The sequence below is a fragment of the Sus scrofa genome, chromosome 13 (genome assembly GCF_000003025.6).
Source record: "Sus scrofa isolate TJ Tabasco breed Duroc chromosome 13, Sscrofa11.1, whole genome shotgun sequence".
NCBI lineage: Eukaryota > Metazoa > Chordata > Mammalia > Artiodactyla > Suidae > Sus > Sus scrofa.
In genome coordinates this window covers 74,823,562-74,847,076 of record NC_010455.5, presented here as the reverse complement: position 1 = coordinate 74,847,076, position 23,515 = coordinate 74,823,562, and the positions used below count along the sequence as shown (strand labels likewise).

At 38.0% G+C, this 23,515-nt stretch overlaps 1 protein-coding gene across 6 annotated transcripts in view; it reads left to right on the top strand.

Moving 5' to 3' along the window:
• Positions 700–23,515, top strand: part of TOPBP1 (topoisomerase (DNA) II binding protein 1) — a 78,127-nt gene continuing 55,311 nt past the window's right edge. The window contains exons 1-12 of one of the 6 annotated variants that reach the window (XM_021069465.1): positions 700–889; positions 1,516–1,606; positions 4,092–4,226; positions 6,005–6,148; positions 6,992–7,173; positions 8,630–8,826; positions 10,854–11,033; positions 12,624–12,793; positions 14,194–14,357; positions 14,508–14,758; positions 20,358–20,701; positions 21,514–21,686. In XM_021069465.1, the coding sequence (XP_020925124.1) occupies positions 1,523–1,606; positions 4,092–4,226; positions 6,005–6,148; positions 6,992–7,173; positions 8,630–8,826; positions 10,854–11,033; positions 12,624–12,793; positions 14,194–14,357; positions 14,508–14,758; positions 20,358–20,701; positions 21,514–21,686 (2,024 nt within the window). In that variant the 5' untranslated portion in view covers positions 700–889; positions 1,516–1,522. Of the gene's footprint in view, positions 890–1,515; positions 1,607–4,091; positions 4,227–5,464; positions 5,577–5,901; positions 5,928–6,004; positions 6,149–6,991; positions 7,174–8,629; positions 8,827–10,853; positions 11,034–12,623; positions 12,794–14,193; positions 14,358–14,507; positions 14,759–20,357; positions 20,702–21,513; positions 21,687–23,515 lie in introns of those variants that run through there. The other 5 variants (XM_021069468.1, XM_021069467.1, XM_021069466.1 and 2 more) reach the window with 5 other exon arrangements.

The following is a 23,515-nucleotide window of genomic DNA, read 5'->3' as shown; positions in this document are numbered from 1 at the left end:
CTCTCCCCTGATCTTTGCCTTCTCAACAGTAGCTTCCATCCCAGAATCTAACTCAAGTGGTTACAGAGAAGGAAAATGAGATGCTCATTGAAAGGTTTAAGGGAAGGGGGAATCACAGAAGACCTTGGTAAAGATCTCTTTGCACCAGGTGTGTAATTCAGGTCGTCCTGACACCTTTCTTCCCTTTAGACTTCCTGGCTGAGGTAGCTGATGAATACATTCATAATACACTGAAAGGAAAAGAATCCAGTCCGCCAGTCCACAGGGTGAAACAGACCCGGAAGCAGTCTAAATTCTACTTTACTGTGACCTTGAGCACGTCACTTAATTTCCCTAAGCCACAGTTTTTACATCTATAAAGTGGAGATACCACTATTTGCCCCACAGTGTTGTTTTGGACGATAATACATGGTCTCTAGGTGTAAAATATTTATCGAGGAAAACCCTCTTTCCCCTGGCTTTATTTTTTGGGTGTATTGGGGCCTCCTCTAAGGAACTCCGGGCCCCCTACCCGCTAGTCCTCAGCGCTTGGCCAACTCCCAGCGGAGCCCAGCTCGCCCTTCCGAGCCCGGAGGTCCCAAAGGCTCTAGCCCTAGATTTCCAGAACACCTAGACTGGGATCCCACCTCACCATAGCGACCGCCCACCACGTCTCTAGACGCCTCTGCCCGCCTCGCTCGACTCCGTTGATGTCACTTCCGCCGGAAGTTTCTGCAGTTGGCGCGAAAGTCAGTTCGGGTTCGGCAATTTCCGGGTCTGCGCTTGCTTTGGGCCGGGGGCGCCGCCGGGTGCGGCGGGTGTGCGCCGGGCTGGCGCCCGAGCCCAGCAGCCGTCTTGCCGGCTGCGCGGCCCCACTCTCGCCGCCCGGAGACCCCCAGGCGCCACCGTGGTGAGTGAAGCTCGGAGAGAGGAGTCAGCTCCTTCTCCATCCCGCGGTGCTTTCGGGACGCTGTCTCTGGCCTTTGGGGCCCTGTAACCGGCCCGGGACCGGCGGGTGGAACTTAGACGCCAGAGAGGACATGACTGCTTGCTGGACCAAGAGCCGGGCCTTGCCCCGGGAGCTGGGGAGCAAGCGCTTTTCGGCGGCCAATTACGGGGCATGACTTTGCTCGCTTGTTTTCACGTTTATATTTAAACGTTTACATTACTGAGGGCTGAACGTACCTCAAGGGCCGCGGATTCCCGCAGGGACCGATTCATTCAGAGGATCTTTAAGCTAAGTACAATTGAATGCGCTTTGGCTTAAGGAACTTAGAGCCCCTGAGCACAGGCCCTTGACGGATTCAATTTAGCGACCTTAATTTCGTTATCCGATTTATTTGCAAGGATTGGTGTTGTCATCTTTTTCCTTGACTTTGTCCACATTCCAGTGTTTTCTACAAACCGTAATGATGAATTCAAAGGCAAGGCCAGAATGTTTGTCCTGAGGCATTCTTATCTACGCAGGAAAATAGGTGCTTTAAACATTTAACTTCATATGTAATGTTCTTGTTAACGGTTCCTTTATTTTGACAGTTCAAAAATGTCCAAAAATGACAAAGAACCGTTTTTTGTGAAGTTTTTAAAGTCTTCAGACAATTCCGAATGTTTTTTTAAAGCTCTTGAGGTAAGAATACTTGAAAATGTCTTGTTTGATGCAGTGAATTCCTTTTCTTGTTTTTAGTTGTTTTGATTTATTAGGCCTATTATGTCTTATTCATAATTATTTTATGTTCATAATAGTTTTACTGTAGTCTACATTATTAGATATCTCATTGTTACACATTTTTGAATTGATGTAAACATTATATATTTGGGGGTGCATGAAATCTTTGATGACATTTCTGTTGAAAGTGGTGGACCTGCTGTTCTGAAAATAATTTCTTTTTGTCTACAAACCACAGACCTTTGTTGAAAAAAATGTGAGTCCTGTATTGGTTACACTTTCTTTTTGTTGATGTTAATTGTTAAAACTATGTTTTGTTATGTACAGTATTGTATCAGAGCAGGTAGGGTCGTGTAGAGCCTTGTTACTCACTGACATCATCAGTAGCATCACCATGGCCTGAGAGTTGGGCCCTAACTCATACTTAGCAGCTAGAATCTGGTTTTTAACAAGATCCTGTGTTCAGGAATTCCCTTAGTAGCTCAGCAGTTAACAAACCTTACTAGGATCCAGGAGGATGCGGCTTCCTTCCCTGGCCTTGCTCAGTGGGTTAAGGATCCAGCATTACCATGAGCTGTGGTGTAGGTCTTAGACTCTGCTTGTATCCTGTGTTGCTATAGCTGTGGTGAATGCCAGCAGCTTTAGCTCCCATTCCACCTGGGAACTTCCATATGTCGTGAGTGCAGCCCTAAAAAGCAAAAAAAAAAAAAAAAAAAAACCAAGATCCTGGGTCTGTTAAAGTTTAAAAACCACTGTTGTAGCAGGTTTCTTTTTAAAGTTCATTCATTCAGCAAGTAATTATTGAGTATCCTTCATCTGATGAGCACTGTTCTAGTACTCGGCATGTGTCAGTGATCAGAGCAGACAAAGATCCATAGTTTTTCAGAGTTTTCATTTTAGTCTAGGAGGAAATAGACATTAATCAGACATATAAATGAAGAAACTATAGTGTGTTAAAGGTGCTAAGTACCGTGGGGAGAGAAATGCAAAACAGGTTAAAGGGTTCTGGAGGATGTTTGTTGGGGGAAAAGGAGAAGGGAAGATAACAATTTATTTTAAATAGAATGTGATCAGGGTAGACTTTATGAAGAAGGTTCTATTTGAGTACACTTGAAGGTGAGATAATGAGCCATATAGATATCTGGGGAAAAAGGTTTCAGGCAGAAAGAATAATCACACACAGGCCCCTGGGAAAGTGTCACAGTGTCTGTTCAGCAATAATGTGGCTGAAGAGTAGTGAGCAAGGGATGGGGGAAGACTGTTTAGGTTTACTGCAGAGAGTAAGAGTAGAAAGGTCAGGAGGGCCTTGTGGGCCATTGTAAGGATTTTGACTTTTATCTTGCAGTGAAACAGAGCCACTGGAGAGTTATACTCTGAAGAGTGACATAATCTGACTTAATTTAAAAAGGATGACGCTAAGTATTTAACATAAGAACTTCAAAATTTATTCTGAAAATACTCTTAAGTGCTTACTGGGAGTCATGATATGTTGGCAAACAAGAAAGAGAATGAAACTTTCATTCTTGTAAAGGAGAGAGACAAAAACTATAGATATATGAATATATAGAGAGATTGATATATATGTGTTATTTTTCTTCATAAAGTACACTAGAGGCACAAGATTATTTTAAAAAGTATGATCGGGGAGTTCCTGTTGTGGCTCAGTGGGTTAAGACTCTGACTAGTATCCTTGAGGATATGCGTTCAATCCCTGGCCTTGATCAGTAGCTTCAGGATCTGGCATGTCTCATGGCATAAGTTGCACATGCAGCTCAGATCCTGCGTTGCTGTGTCTGGCTGTAGCCGTGGCTGGCAGCTGTAGCTACGATTAAACCCCTAGCCTGGGGACTTCCATATGCTGCAGGTGCGGCCGTAAAGAAAAAGCAAAACAAAAGAAAAGTATGATCAGGAAAGACATCTCTGAGGAAGTGACATTTGAGCAGATGTGGTCGAAGTGAAAGATCAAGTCAGGTGAAGTTCTGGGAGAACAGTATTTCGGTCAGTGCGAACAAGAGCAGAGCATGTAGATGAAGTTATGCTTAAATTGTTCCAGGCCTGGCAAGAAAGCAGGAGTGGCTAGAGAAAGAGTGAGCCAAAGGGATGAGAGGAAGAAGGTAAGTGGAGAGCAGGGCAGAGACAGGCAGGGGCCAGTCTTATAAGTGATTTTAAGAAATGTGGATTTTATTCTGAGTGTAGTGGGAAGCTGTTGGAATTTTTGAACAGAGTGATTTGACCTGATTTGTATTGTTGAAAAGATAACTAGCTGCTCTGTGGAGAATAGATTTAGGGCAAGAGAGGGAGAAGGAACCACTTTGGAGGGATCTAATGAGAGATAGCTTGCAACAGGAAAAAGGATGGATTTGAGATGGATTTTGAAGATGGAATTCATAGGACATAAATAAAGGTGAATAATTTCTGATACATTTTTATTTATTTTTTGTTTCAGTCAATAAAAGAGTTCCAATCAGAAGAATATCTTCAGATTATTACAGAAGAGGAAGCATTGAAGATAAAGGAGAATGATAGATCACTTTATATTTGTGACCCTTTTAGTGGTGTTGTCTTTGACCATCTCAAAAAGGTTTGCTTTAACTTTTAGTGTGTTCCTTCAGCAATCTGTTTTTTGGTTTGCTTTTGCTTCAGCAGACATAAGTTCTTTACTGACCATGAAATATTTTGCAATTTATGAAATCAGAGAAATTCTTTGGTTTTGGAAGTAGTGTTTTTTAAGGCTAATTGTGTTTCAGTAAGCTTTGGTTAATATGTAAGTTCATATTTCAGGGAATTTAACTTCATTTAGTACAAGTTAATCCTGTGTTAATGAAGCATTTTATTGATGAAATTCCACTGCACTGTAAACACAGTTTGAATGTAAGATTTATCAGGAAAAAATAATCGAGTAGGAAAAGACCTCAACCTAAAGCTTGGTTACTTACTGTCTTTCCTATGTGCTCCTGAATTTTAGTACTCATATCTTTTTTTTTTTTTTTTTTTTTTTTTTTTTTTTCCATTTCTCAGGCCTCTCCCACGGCATATGGAGATTCCCAGGCTAGGGGTCAAATCGGAGCTGTAGCCCCCGGCCTACGCCACAGCCACAGCAACGTGGGATCCGAGCCGCATCTGCGACCTACACCACAGCTCACGAAAACGCTGGATAGTTAACCCACTGAGCAAGTGCAGGGATCGAACCCTCAACCTCATGGTTCCTAGTAGGATTCATTAACCACTGCGCCAAGACAGGAACTCCTTAGTATTCATATCTTTATAGGGTCTGAAAAATGATATGCTAAACAGAAGCATTTTGGGGTTAAGCATTACTAATATACCAATGAGCCATCTTATTTCTTTTTGTTGATTCTAGAGTCTACTGACTCATTACTTTTTTGGTGTCTGGACAAGAGAGAAGCATTGAAATAAGAGTAAACTGACTATAATTCCATCCAGATTACAAAGAACTTATTCTTGTTTAAAGAAGAAGAAAACATAGAAGAGTAGGTAGATGCAGTACTGTCTGTACAGTGTACAGAAGGTCTGTGCCCACCTTTGCCAAAAGCATTGTTGGTCTTGAAATAACACTGCTTGTCAGGTAGAATCAGCAGCATCAAAAACTCAGTTTTCTTATGACTGACCAAAAAGGTAGCAACAATCATTTGCTCTGTGGATATTTAAATCAGTCATGCTTTGGTGACTTTGGCAACAGTAGGCTTTTTAGTCTGGCCCAGGTGTGCTGAATTGAGCAAGACTGTCACCTTTCTCAATTAGCAATGAAAATAAAAGGTTTTTTCTTTTTCTTTTTTTGAGCAACCTGCAGTATCTTAGGAGAAGTCTTTGTGGATCTTCCTTGAAAAGACATTAAGTTGAAGACAAAGTATTTTAAAAAAACAAATACAGAAACTGCCTAGGATTATACTTTTTTGGGGTAACATAATAGGTATTTAGAGGGACTTTATCTGAGCTCATACTTTTAAACTACTTTATTGGCTGAAAGCTTCATTTGAAAAGTAAATGTAGATATTTACTAATTCTAATGGCATGAGACTGTTAATTCACATCCCCTGTCATTAAGATTGCATTTGTTTTAGAGATTAAAAATTTAATGGCAACTTTGAGTATGGCTTTTAGAGCTTATTTCTTTTGATAGCCTGCATTGTTTGATTTGCTTGTATGTGTGTGTTTTAACGTGGTGTATGTTTGAGAAATCATATAATGGTCTTTTTTTTTTTTTTCCTTGTAACAATTTGGTGATTTTTCTGCAGTGGTCATCAACTCCTATAAAGAATTGGTAAATATTACAAAATGTAATCTTAATGTAAGACTGAAGGTCTTTTCCTACTTACTAAACTTTATCTGTTTTTGTAGCTTGGCTGCAGAATTGTTGGTCCTCAAGTGGTCATATTTTGTATGCACCACCAGCGATGTGTCCCAAGAGCGGAGCATCCAGTTTATAACATGGTTATGTCTGATGTAACTGTATCTTGTACAAGCCTGGAAAAAGACAAAAGGGTAGGTGTTGAGGTGTTGAGAGGAATATCATGATCAATATATATATTTCCACACTTAATTTTTCACTGTGTAGGAGATACTTCAAAAGACCTTGCACTTGGTGTTCATGACTTATAGCAAAATCAAGATGACAGTGTATATCTTTTTTAATTTTTTAATAAATTAAGGAGTTCTTGCTGTGGTGCAACATGATCTAGTGTCTGCAGCACTAAGACGCAGGTTTGGTCCCTGGCCTGGCACAGTGGGTTAACGGATCTGGCGTTGCCACAGCTGCAGCTTGGATCTGATCCCTGGCTCAGGAACTCCATATGCCATGGGGCTGCCACGAAAGAAAAAAAATTGATAAATAAATTGAATACAGTGGAATCTTTTGTTGAAAACTGGCTAGTTGAAGTTTTTTGTTTTGATTTAAAGAGGAAGCTCAGTTTTTTCCTCTGTATAATCAGTGAGTTTGTTTTTGAATCATTTATATTTTTCCATCATAGTTGGTTAATTTTTTTAAAAAAGGCTTCTGAGAGCTATGTATATGTTTTTATATATTACGTGTATAATTTATATTTTTTGAGTATGTACATGGCGTAAAAATTATTTTTTATTGTAGAAGCAACATAGTTAAATTTATGGAAGATAAATGTAGGGAGATAATGTGTATAAAGATAACTATTCTAAAACGTATACTTTATATTCCCACAAGTAATTTTGTCAATTATTTAATTTTATGGTGGTGGTGAACATTTGTACATTCAAACTAACAACAAAAGATGTTTATGGGATATTGTATAAAAAGTGGAAGAGATATAGTTTTCCTCCCTATTAATAAAGTATTTTCTTTTGGGGCTACAGGAAGAAGTTCATAAATATGTACAAATGATGGGTGGACGCGTATACAGAGACCTTAACGTATCAGTAACTCACCTTATTGCAGGAGAAGTTGGTAGCAAAAAATATTTAGTTGCAGCAAACCTAAAAAAACCTATTTTGCTTCCTTCTTGGATAAAAACACTTTGGGAGAAATCACAAGAGAAGTAAGAAAAATATTTAGATATTTTCTAGATTTGAAAAAATGATGCATTCAATCATTTTGGCATATTGTGGGCTTTCATAGGGGAGGTTTTATGACACTCTCTTTGGATTTGTTATTTGGGGACAAAAAAAAAATTGTTACTCTTCTCTAATATAAACAAAATATAACCTATAAGCTCTCATCATCAAGTTGATAGGTAGAATGAGCTGTGTACTTAGCATCAGCTGAAAGGTAAGAAAAGCTTTGATAATAGGATTGTTTTCAGCAATAATGTTTGTAAAATAGTTGAGAAAATCAGTGTGGCAACCGTAGCTCTTAGGTTGCATTATCCATCAATACTGTGCCCGTAGTTAAGATGGAGTGTAAGTTTTAGCCACTTTGGTATTTGTATTCCCTCCCAAAGGTATATGTAAAGAGTTAAATGTAAACATATAAAAACCTATTTTATGTGACCTGAGCAAGGCATTAGATATAAAGAGAGCAAAAACAGGACAGCATCCCTGCCCTTGTGGAGCTTAGAGCCTATTTCAAAGGGTAGAATAGAGTCTCCTTTAAAATTAGATTAACAGCCAATAAGTCCAGGTACCACTGTTAGAATTCAGTAGGCATTTTTTCAGTCTTCCTTTCAACACAATCCAGCACATCCTAAACATGTCTTGATGTTGGCAGCCTCATTCCTAGACTGTTTCATCAGCACATCTGCCTAACATGGCAACAGAATAATGATATTTTTGTTGTTATTTTGCTAAAAATCATTGCTTATTATTTGTATAGTATAAAAGAAGAATTAAAAGTATATTTTTCGAGAGGGCAACCAAAGAAACTTTGGCTTTTTAGGTAGAAATTTAGACTTACGGTTTTGGGAAATGCATCACTTTGACCAGCATGGACTTAGAGTTAATGAAATACATATATTTCTTCCCTTTTCCCTTAAAACAGTTCTATTCGAGAGACTCTGTTGGAAATATTAATTTTTATCAGAGACATATTTTGAGCTAGATGAGTGAAGTGTCTTTATCAGTTTCCCTGTTACTAAAAATGATTATAGGAGTTCCCGTAGTGGCGCAGCGGAAACGAATACGACTAGAAACCATGAGGTTGAAGGTTCGATCCCTGGCCTTGCTCAGTGGGTTAAGGATCTGGTGTGGTGTTGCTGTGAGCTTAGTGTAGGTCGCAGACGCGATTCAGATCTAACGTTGCTGTGGCTGTGTAGGCCAGCAGCTGTGGCTCCAATTTAACCCCTAGCCTGGGACCCTCTGTATGCTGCAGATGAGACCCTAAAAAGCAACAACAAAAAAATCCTAAAAAAATGAGTAAAACGTTAAAGATATTCTATTGTTTGTCTTGTCATTGTTTTGGTGATATTGTTTGTCTTGTCATTGTTGTGGTGAAATTTAAACTATCTGGAATATTTCATATGTTAATGTTTTTTCCTTTTTATCATTTTTTTTCCCCAGAAAGATAGCTAGGTATACGGATATAAACATGGAAGACTTCAAGTGTCCTATTTTTCTTGGCTGCATAATCTGTGTGACTGGCTTATGTAGCTTAGACAGGAAAGCAGTTCAGCGACTCACAGTTAAGCATGGAGGTCAATACATGGGACAGTTGAAAATGAATGAATGTACACATCTCATTGTGCAAGAACCAAAAGGTAAAACTGTTTTCCAAATGGGCAAATGTAAAGTTGTCCAGGATTTAACATTTTAAGGTCTTTATAGAATGGCTTTTACTTCTGACATGTCATAAATCTGCTATGATATTTTTTCCCTAAAGTCTTCCAAAAATAGTTCGATAGTTTGGTTTACAGTCTGTAGAGGAGTTCCCATGTGCCTCAGAGGATTAAGAACTCCGTGTTGTTATTGCAGGGGCTCAGGTTGCTGCTGTGGCACAGGTTTGATTCCTGGCCCAGGAACTTCTGCATGCCATGGGTGCAGCCAAAAAAAAGTACAGTCTGTAGAAAAATTACATAACTATCCTAGTGTTTATCAGGTCATTGACTAAATATTAAAAAACAAAAATTTCCAGTGGTGTTTTACCTAAATTTATTATCAGATCTTTTTTTTTTTTTTTTAAAGAAGGTCCCCACAGGGAGTTCCCATTGTGGCTCAGTGGTTAACGAATCTGACTAGGAACCATGAGGTTGCGGGTTCGATTCCTGGCCTTACTCAGTGGGTTAAGGATCTGGTGTTGCCGTGAGCTGTGGTGTAGGTTGCAGATGCGGCTCGGATCCCACGTTGCTGTGGCTCTGGTGTAGGCTGGCGGCTACAGCTCCAATTAGACCCCTAGCTTGGGAGCCTCCATATGCCACAGGAGCGGCCTAAGAAATGGCAAAAAGACAAAAAAAAAAAATACTTAAAAGAGACAGGAAATTTGGTTGCAGAGCAGGAAACTTAATAGATGTTGCTAAATTACATTTCTTTCTGATGATAAATTCTAAAGGCTTGGCTTAGTTTGTAAATGAATGAATCGGCTTTACTGAATGAGCTACAAATTTTAACTTGAAAATACATCTTGCAGAATATGAGACAACTAAAAGAAGAGAAATACATTACTAAGAAGAATTCTTTAAAATTGCTATAATTTTGGGGTTCTAAAACCTTTATTCTGGAAAATATTTTTTACCAGTACTCTTAAAATGTATAAAAATTAATGAGAGAAGAGTTTTATTAGTGTTTTTATTATCTTTTTATATCTATACTGTGTTTTACTAAACTACCTATAAACTACCTAAAAGGTAAAATTAGAAAAAAAGGTTAAAATTAATTGGTAATTGTCCTTAAGTGAGCTTTAGGTGTGGCCAATTATGATCTTATGATTGTGAGTTAACTTGATAATTGCTTTTAGTTTTCTGAATCTGAAGGCAGTTCATCTCTTAGCTCTCAAGGATGTAAAAAAACCACACACTTTCATGTTATTGTTTACTACATATTGACCTCAATGTCTCTATGACATCATTTCAAAATACATTGTGTTAAAGTTTTTTTTAAAGTAATAAAAAGACACATTTTTAATATGACTTAACTTATCTACTTGCCTGTCTGTCCTGGATGTCAAATAGAACCCTCCTCCTATGTCAGAGTAATCTATTGAAAGTTGGTATTTTTTTATATTGCACGTGTTTACAGTTTTCACAATTGTTTTATGCAGCCTTATTAAAACCATATAATTCTGTGAGTTATCCCCGTGTTACAGATTAAGAAACTGGTTCAGGAGTTCTCTTATGGTGCAGCAAGTTAAGGTTCCAACGTTGTCTCTGCAGCAGCGCAGGTCACTGCTATGGTTCAGGTTTCATCCCTGGCCCAGGAAATTCCTTGTGCTGCAGGCATGGCCAAAAAGGAAAAAGAAACTTGTTTAAAGAATTTAAGTGATGGAGGCTATACTCAAACCAAGTCTAATATGGAGTTCATTTCAGTTACCCCACAGTTGCCTTTGTCTCTATGCAATTTTGTAAGAGATAACTCCCTCATATAGCATGAGTATTTACCTAACAGAAAATATAACTGGGTAATAACCTATAATGTTACTTTTTAATACACTATATAGCTAATTACTGGTAACTTTTAATTTTGTCTCAGGTGTGTTTTTTTCATAACCTACTGTAATTTGAATATTTCTGCAAAGGTAGATTTTCTCAATGGTTTATATTTCTCTCTTTCTCTTTTTTAATGAATATATTAGGTCAAAAATATGAATGTGCAAAGAGATGGAATGTACACTGTGTGACCACACAGTGGTTTTTTGACAGTGTTGAGAAGGGTTTTTGTCAGGATGAATCCATATACAAGACGGAGCCTAGACCAGAAACAAAGACCCTGCCTGATACTTCAACTCCTACTGGTCAGATCAACACTATTGATAGTAGGTCTCTTTGGGATTCAAGTAAACAGTCATTTTTAAGGCAGTTTACTGTGTTAGAATTGATTTGTTAATAGGATCAAGGAGATATGGTGAGGGATTTCATCTTTTCTTACTGTGCTTCCAGGTATAATGGTATAATAACCAAATTGTATTTTAAAAATTAGTCCAGAGCTCCTGATTATTTCTTTTTATATTGAATGCATACTTTATTTCATACCCTAATATAATGCAGAAGATGATTAAAGAAATTAAGAATACTAATAAAGTCTTAAAATAAGAGGATTTTTTTTTTTTAGAATTTTACTGGCATGCACATATTAGTACATTTTCCTTATTTACTAGTTTGCTGCAGTTGTTATAGATCATCAGTGTTCTTATGTGACTTAAACCTACTTCTGTTTTGGAGGTACTATATTGGCAATTTAACAAAAGTTGTAGAGAGTTCCTGTTGTGGTGCTGCAGAAACGAATCCAGCTAAGATCCATGAGGACATGGGTTCGATTCCCTGGCCTTGCTCAGTGGAGTTAAGGATCCAGCATTGTTGTGAGCTGTGGTGTAGATCTCAGACTTGACTCGGATTCCGTGTGGCTGTGGTGCAGGCTGGCAGCTGTGGCTCCATTTCAACCCCTAACCTGGGAATCTCCATATGCCAAGGGTGCAGCCCTAAAAAAAAAAAAAAAAGAGAGAGAGGCAAAAAAAATACTAAAGACTTAAAATAAGAGGACTAATTTTGACTGGCATGTACATATTAGTATGTTTTCCTTATTGTTTACTGCAATTGTTATAGATCATCTGTGTTCATATGAAATTTAAAGCCACTTCTGTTTTGGAGGTACCATGTCAGCAATTTATCAAAAGTTACAGGGAGTTCCCGTTATGGCTCATTGGTTTACAAACCAAACTAGTATCCATGAGGTTGTGGGTTCAATCCCTGGCCTCGCCCAATGGATTAAGGATCTGGTGTTGCTGTGAGCTGTGGTGTAGGTTGCAGACACAGCTCAGATCCTGTATTGCTGTGGCTGTGGCATATGTTGGCATATGTGTCCGATACTTCCATATGCCTCAGGTGCAGCCCTAAAAAGCAAAAAAAGAGAGAAAATGTTTTAAATAGATTTTCCTTTAAATAAATGAATTTTAATTAGTTTCATTTTCCCTTTTCATACTTAGCACCAAGATTTCAGTAAAAGCATTTGAATCTTTTTCTTTTTCTTTCTTTCTTTCTTTTTTTTTTTGTCTTTTTAGGGCCACACCCACAGCATATGGAGGTTCCCAGGCTGGGGGTTGAATCAGAGCTGCAGCTGCCAGCCTATACCAAGCCGCAGCAACACCAGATCCGAGCCGTGTCTGCTACCTACACCACAGCAATGCCAGATCCTTAACTCACTGAGCGAGGCCAGGGATCGAACCGGCAATCTCATGGTTCCTAGTTAGATTCGTTTCCTCTGCACCACCATGGGAACTCCAGCATTTGACTCTTACTTTGGAAACTGTTCATAGCTCTTTTTATATAAGGCAAGTTAATCTATAGGAAAATATATAATCTCAATTATTTTGTATCCATAAATTTATACATTTTTGTTTAATATGTAGGTCGTACTCTTTCAGATGTCAGCCATATTTCCAACATCAATGCAAGTTGTATAAATGAATCAATATGTAATTCAGTTCTTAATAGCAAAGTGGAGCCTACTCTGGAAAATCTGGAAAATCTGGATGTCAGTGCATTTCAAGCCCCTGAAGATTTACTGGATGGTTGTCGGGTATGTCTTTGTCATATAATTAAAGCAGTAAGTGGTAATGTACATTAGTACTTCTAGCTTCACTGTGAATACCTTTCAGAGTTGGGCTTGATCCTTATCTATCTAAATTACTGAGCCACAACAGGAACTCCCTGGTTGTGACTTTTAATTATTCTTTACTTATAATAAGTGTAAGATTCCTAATTTTTGTTAAAATATATTCTAGTAACAGAGTTACTTAGTTTTGAATGTAACTGTAGTTAGGAATAGATGGGTCATTCTTGAGAAATTTTTAGAAAACACATTATGTAAAATAGAGCTGGAAGGGAGTTCCCATTGTGGTGCAGTGGAAAAGAATCCAACTAGTATCCATGAGAATGTGGGTTTGATCCCTGGCCCCATGCAGTGGGTTAAGGATCTGTTAGCTGTGGTGTAGGTTGCAGACTCCTCTTGGATCTTGCGTTGCTGTGGTTGTGGCATAGGCCAGCAGCTGTAGCTCTGATTGACTCCTAGCCTGGGAACTTCCTATAAGCTGAGGGTACAGCCCTTTAAAAAAAAAAAAAAAAAAAGAGTTGAAGAAGACTGTTAAATTGATTAAATTAGTTTAAATATGTACATATTGATAGTTAAAAATAGGTTATTGCGTATGTATCATCCTCAAAGCATTGTGCTCAGTTCATTGACTTAAATTTCTTTGTTTAATTAGCTGAAAAAGATCTCTCAATTTATAAATAAGAGGAATTGGTTTTAGAGAATCTTAGGTATCTTGACTTGGTCATGTGGTTAATCATTGGCCACTGAACCAAAATTTAAATGTAGATTTTCTGAGTTCACACATTTAACTCCAGTTTATTTCTGTAATTATTTTAAAGCCTCAAAATCCTTATCAGGTGTCTACTGTAAAGGATAATACTGCTATGGCATTGTGAAGAAGTGATAAAAATAAAACCAAAGTTTTTGTTTTTTTTTTTGGTCTTATTATTGCCTTTTCTAGGGCCGCTCTCGTGGCATATGGAGGTTCCCAGGTTAGGGGTCTAATTGGAGCTGTAGCCACTGGCCTACACCACAGCCATAGCAACTCGGGATCAGAACCATGTCTGCAACCTACACCACAGCTCACGGCAACGCTGGATCCTTAACCCACTGAGCATGGCCAGGGATGGAACCTGAAACCTCATGGTTCCTAGTCAGATTCGTTAACCACTGAGCCACGATGGGAACTCCATACCAAAAAATTCTTTTAAAAAAGAAAAATCAGAGTTTCAGAATATACTGCACTTAATATATCTTAAAATGTACGCAAGAGTTGTCTTATTTATACACAATGGATTTAGATATGTACTTCTAATAAATAAGTTTCTATTGAGAAATAAACCATTTTAATTGCATTAATCTAAAGTAAATATTTCCTTTCTTTGCAGATCTATCTTTGCGGTTTTAGTGGCAGAAAGCTAGATAAACTGAGAAGGCTTATTAACAGTGGAGGTGGAGTTCGTTTTAATCAGCTCAATGAAGATGTAACTCATGTTATTGTGGGAGATTATGATGATGAATTGAAGCAGTTTTGGGATAAATCAGCCCACAGGTTTTGTCAGTTTTTAATTCAAAGCAATTTCTACCCTGTAGTGATTTTTCTTAAAATTGCATGTCCCTGCAGTTATAGAAACTGCATGGCAAGTGGGTTAACGGTCCTGATAGTTTAAACTAATATATAAACTATGTACTATTTTTGTAGGCCTCATGTAGTGGGAGCAAAATGGTTGCTGGAGTGTTTTAGTAAAGGTTATATGCTTCCCGAAGAACCGTATATCCATGCTAACTACCAGCCAGTGGAAATTCCAGTTTCAAATAAACCTGAAAGTAAAACAGCCCTTTTAAAAAGAAAAAACAGCAGCTTCTCTAAGAAAGACTTTGGTCCTAGTGAAAAGCAAGAGCAAGCTGATGAAGATCTGCTCTCTCAATATGTGACTAATGATGCAACAGTAGGTAAGAAAGAATGATTTGTGTTTGCCAAATTTTCTAGAATTCAATTTAATATAGCCTTTTTCTTCCCTTAAAGTTTTGCATTTGTTGCATTTTTTAAGCAGTTAAGGCTAAGGGGTTCTGGACCTTCTGACCCCCTTTTCTCTCTTCAGCTCACCTGTTCCACTTCCGTTTTATTTACAGGCATCACTTGGTTTGTGTGAGTTTGTAACAACCTGAGCTTTCATTTTAACTTTGTAACAAATGCCTCTTGGTTGGTTATTGTGGTCTTTACCATATATAATTCTGGGCTGTAGTCTCAGGATGTAGTACAGTATGGTAGGCAAAATTGCCAGTAGAGTTGTGAGCAACATTTCTTCTTTTTTAAAAAAAATTTATTAAGAAGTATTTAATATGCCCAAAAAGATATAAAGAGTAATTTGCTGAGTAACCATATCCTACTGTCTAGCTATAAAATATAGAATATTCTACTCAAAATTTTCCAGTGAATCCCTCTCCATTTTCTTTATGGTTTATAATGTGTATGTATCTATAAATTACATATATATATATTCATTGTTTCATTGTGTATATATTATAACTTAATGTAAATGATACATGGCAAGTACAGTTCTACTTCCGTGTTCTGAACATGAGAGATAGTCATCTCATCCAGGTAACTGGTTATGAATATACCACAGTAGTATATAAACACACCACAATTTTTTTTCCCACCAATAGGACATTTTCATTGTTTTCCTGTTTGCTAATACAGTACTCCTAAGATTGTTGTTAATGCTTATCTCTTTGTGCACATGAGCAAGAATTTTTCTAGGGTTGGCATGGCTGATTCATGGGATATGTTATGTACATCTTCATCTTTCTAACATGATACGTATTGCTATCTGAAGGTTTTTGTGTGTGTGTGTGGTTTTTTGTTTTTTTTTTTTGTCTTTTTGCTTTTTCTAGGGCTGATCCCGCGGCATATGGAGATTCCTAGGTTAGGGATCTAATCAGAGCCTTAGCCACCGGCCTCCTCCAGAGCCACAGCAACACGGGATCCAAGCCACGTCTGCAACCTACACCACAGCTCACAGTAATGCCGTATCCTTAACCCACTGAGTGAGGCCAGGGATCGAACCTGCAACCTCATGGTTCCTAGTCGGATTCGTTAACCACTGTGCCGTGACGGGAACTCCTGAAGGGTTGTGCTAGGTTATCAATTTAAAATAATAATAAGGGTTCCTTTTTAAAAATTTTTTTAATATGGTTCATTTGCATTGTTCTGTCAATTTATGCTCCGCAGCAAAGTGACCCAGTCATATATCTATGCCCTAATTTCTCTTTCTGATCTTTCATTGTTAGTATATAGAAATGCAGTTGATTTCTATGTATTAATTTTGTATCCTGCCAAATTCATTGATGATCTCTAACAGTCTTCTGGTAGCATTTTTAGGATTTTCTAGGTATAATATGTCATCTGCAAACAGTGATAGTTTTACTTCTTCCTTTCCAATTTGGACTCCTTTTATTTCTTTTTTTCTCTGATTGCCATGTCTAGGACTTCCAAAACTATGCTGAATAGAAGTGGCCAGAGCAGACATCCTTGTCTTGTTCCTGATCTTAGTGTGAATTCTTTCATCTTTTCACCATTGAGAATGATGTTAACTCTGGGTTTGTCCTATATGGCCTTTATTATGTTGAGATAGGTTCCCTCTATGCCCACTTTCTCGAGGGTTTTTATCAGAAATGGGTGTTGGATTTTGTCAATGCTTTTTCTACATCTATTGAGAGGATCAGATGTTTTTTATTCTTCAGTGTGTTAATGTGGTGTATCACACTGATTGATTTGCGGGTATTGAAAAATCCTTGCATCCCTGGGATAAATCCCACTTGATCACGGTGTACAATGCTTTTAATGTATCGTTGGATTCAGTTTGCTAGTATTTCGTTGAGGATTTTTGCGTCTATGTTCATTATAATTTTCTTTCTTTTTTTTTTGTGGTGTTGTCTGGTTTTGGTATCAAGGTGATGGTGGCCTCATAGAGTGAGTTTGGAAGTGTTCCTTCCTCTGCAGTTTTTGGAAATTGTTTCAGAAGGATAGGTGTTAGCTCTTCTCTAGATGTTTGATAGAATTCACCTGTGAAGCCATCTGGTCCTGGACTTCGGTTTGTTGGAAGTTTTTTAATCACAGTTTCAATTTCAGTACTTGTGATTGGTCTGTTCTTCTTTACCATTTTGTCTTGGTTTAGTCTTGGAAGATTGTGCTCTTCTAAGAATTTGTCCATTTCTTCCAGGTCGTCCATTTTATTGGCTTATGGTTGCTTGTAGTTGCTCTTATGATCCTTTGTATTTCTGTGATGTCTGTTGTAACTTCTCCTTTTTTATTTGTAGTTTTATTGATTTGAGTCCTCTTTTTTTTTTTGTCTTTTTGTCTTTTGTTGTTGTTGTTGTTGCTATTTCTTGGGCCGCTCCCGCGGCATATGGAGGTTCCCAGGCTAGGGGTTGAATCGGAGCTGTAGCCACCAGCCTACGCCAGAGCCACAGCAACGCGGGATCCGAGCCGCGTCTGCAACCTACACCACAGCTCACGGCAACGCCGGATCGTTAACCCACTGAGCAAGGGCAGGGACCGAACCCGCAACCTCATGGTTTTTAGTCGGATTCGTTAACCACTGTGCCACGACGGGAACTCCATGAGTCCTCTTTTTTTTTTGTTGTTGATAAGTCTGGCTAAGGGTTTATCAATTTTGTTGCTCTTTTCAAAGAACCATCTTTTCGTTTCATTGATCTAGTCTGTGGTTTTCTTCATTTCTGTTTCATCAATTTCTGCTCTGATATTTGTGATTTCTTTCCTTCCGCTAACTTTGGGTTTTGTCTGTTCTCTCTCTAGTTGCTTTAGGAGTAAAGTTAGGTTTTTTATTTGAGCTTTTTGAACTGTGTCCTGAGATAGGTTTGTATTGCTGTAAACTTCCTTCTTAGAACTGCTTTTGCTGCATCCCAAAGGTTTTGGAGTGTATCTTTGTTGTCATTTGCTTCTAGGTAGTTTTTAATTTCCTCTTTGATTTCTTCAGTGATCCATTACTTGTTTAGTAGCATTTGTTTAGTCTCCACATGTTGGTGTTTTTGGAAGTTTTTTCTTGTTGGTTTCCAGTCGTATACCATTGTGGTTGGAAAAGATGCTTGTTATGATTTCAGTTTTCTTAAAGTTACTGAGGCTTGATTTGTGGCCCAGGATATGATCAATCCTAGAGAATGTTCCATGTGCACTTGAGAAGAATGTGTATTCTGCTGTTTTGGGTTGGAATGTCCTATAAATTTCTGTAGAGTCCATCTGGTCAAATGCTTCTTTTAGGGTCTGTGTTTCCTTGTTGATTTTCTATCTGGATGATCTGTCCACTGCTGTAAGTGGGGTGTTACAGTCCCCTGCAATTATTGTGTTGTCAGTTTCTCCTTTTAAGGTTGTTAGCAGTTGCCTTATATATTGAGGTGACCCTATGTTGGGCGCATGTATATTTACAATTGCTGTATCTTCTTATTGTATTGATCCTTTGATGGTTATGTGATGTCCTTCGTTGTCTCTTATAATATTCTTTGTTTTAAGGTCTATTTTGTCCAATATGAGTATTGCTGCTCCAGCTTTCTTTTGGTTCTCATTTGCATGGACTATTTTCCACCATCCTCTCACTTTCAATTTGTATGTGTCCCTAGAAGTGAATTGGGTCTCTTAAAGACAGCATGTGTATGGACTTGTTTTTGTATCCATTCAGCCAGTCTGTGTCTTTGGGTTGGGGCATTTAGTCCATTTACATTTAAGGTAATTATTGATATCTGTGTCATATTGCCATTTGATTAATTGTTTTGGAGTTGTTTTTATTGGTCTTTTTTCTTCCCTTCTTCTCTTGTTCTCTTTTGTGGTTTGACCACTATCTTTAGTGTCATGTTTGGATTGCTTTTTCTTATTTGTGTGTTTATCTATTGTAGATTTTTGGTTTGTAGTTACCATGAGGTTTTGGTATAGGAGTCTGTATAGATATACAAGATTGTTTTATGTTGTTGATCTCTTAATTGCAAATGTATCTCCAGTATCCTGCGTTCGTACCCTCCTCACAATTTCTAGTTTGGGTAGCATTTGTGTGTGGATGATTTCCTATCTTTACTATATGTGTGCCTTTACAGGTGAGTCTTTTGTAATATTTTTGTTTCTAGTTGTGGCCTTTTCTTTTCCACCTAGAGAAGTTCCTTTAGTATTTTTTGTAAAGCTGGTTTAGTGGTGCTGAATTCTCCTAGCTTTTGCTTGTCTGTAAGGCTTTTGATTTCTCCTTCAAATCTGAATGAGAGCCTTGCTGGGTAGGGTAATCTTGATTGAAGTTTTTTCCTTTCATTACTCTGTAAGTATATTGTGCCTACTCCCTCTGGCCTTCAGAGTTTCTGCTGAAAAAGCACCTGATAACCTTACCAGGGTTCCCTTATATGTGATTTGTTTCTTTCCCGTAGATGTTTTTAGAATTTTTTCTTTTTTTCTTTAATTTTGGTAAGTTTGATTAATGTGTCATTGGGTTTATTTTATGTAGTACTCATTGTGCTTCCCGGATTAGAGTAAGTGATTCCTTTCCCATGATAGGGAAGTTTTTGTCTATTATCTCTTCAGTTATTTTCTCTGGCCTTTTCACTCTCTCTCTTCTCTTGGCATACTTATAATATGGATGTTGGTGTGGTTAAAATTGTCACAGAGTTCTCTTAGACTGTCTTCATTTCTTTTCAGTCTTTTTTCTCTTTTCTGTTCTGCATCAGTGATTTTCACCCGTCTATCTTCCATCACTTTGCTTATTTGTGGGGTTTTTTTGTTTTTGTCTTTTAGGACCACACCCATGGCATATCGAGGTTCCCAGGCTAGGGATCGAATTGGTGCTACAGCTACTGGCCTATGCCACAGCCACAGCAACGCAGGATCTGAGCCACATCTGTGACCTACACCACAGCTCACAGCAACATTGGATCCTTAACCCACTGAGCAATGCCAGAGATTGAACCCGCAACCTCATGGTAGAGTTGGATTCGTTAACCACTGTGCCACGACGGGAACGCCGATCAGTTCTCTTAAGAAATATGTATGGAAACTAAATAGCTCCAATTTCAGTATAAAACATTTTAGGAGTTTTTGAAAGAGAATTAAGTAACCATAATTCTCTTATTATTGCATTTATTCAGTTATTTCCATCTGAAGAGCTTATTCCTTAGGCCTGTTACTTCTGTTTTTTTCTTTAATGATATTTTCTTAATTCTGTTGTGAATTATATAAACCAGTTTTGGAACAGGCCCATGGAATTATTGGAACTTCAGCTAATTAGAGTTTGAACTAATTAGAGTTTCTAGTACAATCAAAATATTTAGAATAGTAACATGATTGCTATTGTCCTTCCAATGCGAGATAGTACTGATAACACTCTTGGGAACACAGAAGACAAGGGTTTATATTCTTTCTTCGTTGTATACTCATAAAGCCTTAATTTTTTTTAATATCACAATTCTCAGCCTCCATGATACTTTAATATGTCCTTACTAGAAAATAATCTTTATAAGATCAATTATCTGTTAGCAAACATTTCTTTTTCTATTCCAGTTGAAGCTGCGAAGTCTGAAGTTGGGCCCTTTAATGATTCTACTCATGTTGAGCCCCTTAATGAGTCTAGTCATATTTCTCTGCAAGAAGAGAACCAGTCTTCTGTCAGTCACTGCCTCCCTGATGCTTCTACAGTTACTGAAGAAGGTTTATTTAACCAAAAGAGTTTCCTTATTCTGGGTTTTAGTAATGAAAACGAGTCTAATATTGCAACTATCATAAGAGAAAATGCTGGAAAAATTGTCTCCCTTCAGAGCAGAATTGTTGCTGATTATGCTGTGGTTCCTCTGCTGGGGTGTGAAGTACAGGCAACTGTGGGAGAAGTTGTTACAAATACGTGGCTGGTAAGAAAACACTGCAGCAGTTGAAATGTAGTGCTGAGGGATATCTGAATGCTAAGAGCATTAATGTTTACTTCTTAGTTCAGTTTTGGTAAGTTGGTATTTGTATTTGTGCACTGTCTGAATTTTGCTTTTAGCAGAGGAAATTATAAATAATAAAATATGCAAGCTTCTTGGTCCTAAGCCTAGTAGAATAGAGGTTATTGTATTGGGGGGCCACACCAGCAATGTTCTTAATTAGGGAGTTAGTCCAGATCATCTCATATTATTTCAGTTTCCCTATTTCACAAACAAAGCATGGCACGTATTATTTGTATTATTCCATATTATTGGCTTATCACTGATAATTTCATTTTCTGAGAATTAAGAGAAAAAATTTTAAACGAACATATTGGAAGAAATTAAAGCAACATTCAATAATTTCAATAATAAATCTGATTTTAATATATAATAGATTGACATGTATGTATTTCTTCAAATATTATAATTTTAAATATATTGAGAATGAGCATATGCACATTTCGTTTTTGTTTTCATTTTCGTTTTTTTTTCTTTTATCTTTTTAGGGCTGTTCCCTTGGCTGGAGGTTCCCAGGCTAGGGGTAGAATGAGAGCTGTAGCTACCAGCCTACACCACAGCCACGGCAACGCCAGATCCTTAACCCACTGAGCAAGGCCAGAGATTGAACCTATGTCCTCATGGATACTAATCAGATTCATTAACCACTGAGCCATGACAGGAACTCCATATGCATATGTGGTTAACACTGGTTGCTTATTTCAGGTTGATATTATTGTTTCTTTTGTTTTTAAAAGGTAACTTGTATAGACTATCAGACTTTAATTGATCCAAAGTCAAATCCTCTCTTCACGCCAGTCCCAGTAATGGCAGGAATGACTCCTTTAGAGGATTGTGTTATTTCATTCAGCCAGTGTGCAGGAGCTGAAAAAGATTCATTGACATTTTTAGCAAATCGCCTTGGAGCAAGGTAAGTAGTATTTTTAGTGCACCTGCTGTCTTGGAGTACTTTGGATTTGTTTTGACCTATTGAACAGCATTCAAATTAGAATTTGGCAGGGCATCTTTATAATTCTTATGGGGAGTATGTTGTATATCTATGCGATGGCTCACAGTGGGAGAGGGAGAGGGCTATTTGATGGATTCCTGGCAGATGTTAAGTCTGTAGGCATTAATGCTTACCTGCCAGGAAAGGGAATATTTAAAGCTGATACATGAGCAATTATTGAATATTGCTTGTGTAAGCATTATTCCCTTCCATATGTCAGATGGATGATTTATTCTTTTTGAGTATATATTCATCGTTTCTCTGTAGTGCAGATGTTAAGTGGAATACTGAATACTCAGGGAGGAATAAAATGAATTTAAAAGTTCCAAAATCCAGATTAGCCCAACCCCTAAGTTAACATTTGATGGTGGCTGTTTGAAAAAGAGGTAGAAAACTGTTCTATAAATAAATATAAATGGATTTTTTTTTTTTTTTTTGGTCTTTATCAAGGCCACGTCTGTGACATATGGAACTTCCCTGGCTAGGGTTCAAATCAGAGGTGTAGCTGATGGCCTAAGCATGGCAATGCCAGATCTGAGCTGCATCTGTGACCTACACCACAGCTCATGGCAATACCAGATCCTTAACCCACTGAGCAGGGCCAGGGATCGAACCCGTGTCCTCATGGATACTAGTCGGGTTTGTTACCACTGAGCCACGATGGGAACTTACTAAATACATATAAATGAACTAAACCTTTCCATTAAAGGGAACGTTCTCTTAAATTAGATATAAAATCCTTTTAAACAAGAGACACATCTAAACCAAAGTGATTCAAAACATTTGGTGGGGTTGGGGGATGGGCAAAGATATGTCAAGTAAGTGCAAATAGAAAGGAAGGAGGAGATTGCAATTTTATTTTATTTATTTATTTATTTATTTATTGTCTTTTTGCTATTTCTTTGGGCCGCTCCCGCGGCATATGGAGGTTCCCAGGCTAGGGGTTGAATCGGAGCTGTAGCCACCAGCCTACGCCAGAGCCACAGCAACGCGGGATCCGAGCCGCATCTGCAACCTACACCACAGCTCACGGCAACGCCGGATCGTTAACCCACTGAGCAAGGGCAGGGATCGAACCCCCAACCTCATGGTTCCTAGTTGGATTCGTTAACCACTGCGCCACGATGGGAACTCTGGAGATTGCAATTTTAATGTCACACAATTTGGATTCAAATCAAAGGGCATTAGAAGAAAAGAGTAAATAAAAAAGAATAAAAGGTATTTTTTTACTGAAGCTTAAAAATATATACCAAAAAGAGCATGACTACCATTCATAAAACAAAAACAATAGGAAATACAAGGAGGAATCAGCAGAAACACATCGAGACCAGCTTTCCTTTGTAACAGGTCAAAGAGAAAATAAGGAAGGATACAGACTTAGTTACAGTTTGCTGTCTACCGTGAAACAGTGACTGTACTGTTTCAGGTGCACATGGAACACTCGTAAAGAAATTGGCCACAAAGGAAACTTCAGTAAATTCTCTAAAGTAGAAAGAGTGGAGACCATATTCTCTATAATCACAGTGCAAGAAAACTAGAATCCCCGTGCCTACATCGTGAACCTAAAATACCAATTCCCACTAAAAAACTAAAGCTTAAAGGAATGATCACTTCCAGGTCTAGGGCAGAAAGGATATTAGTGAATCTGCAACATTTTGTCAGATCAGATAGCAAGTATATTATCAGACTACAAGGGAGGGTTGTAACAAAAGGACATCCACTAACCAAGGACAAGAAGAGTTAAGTATCAT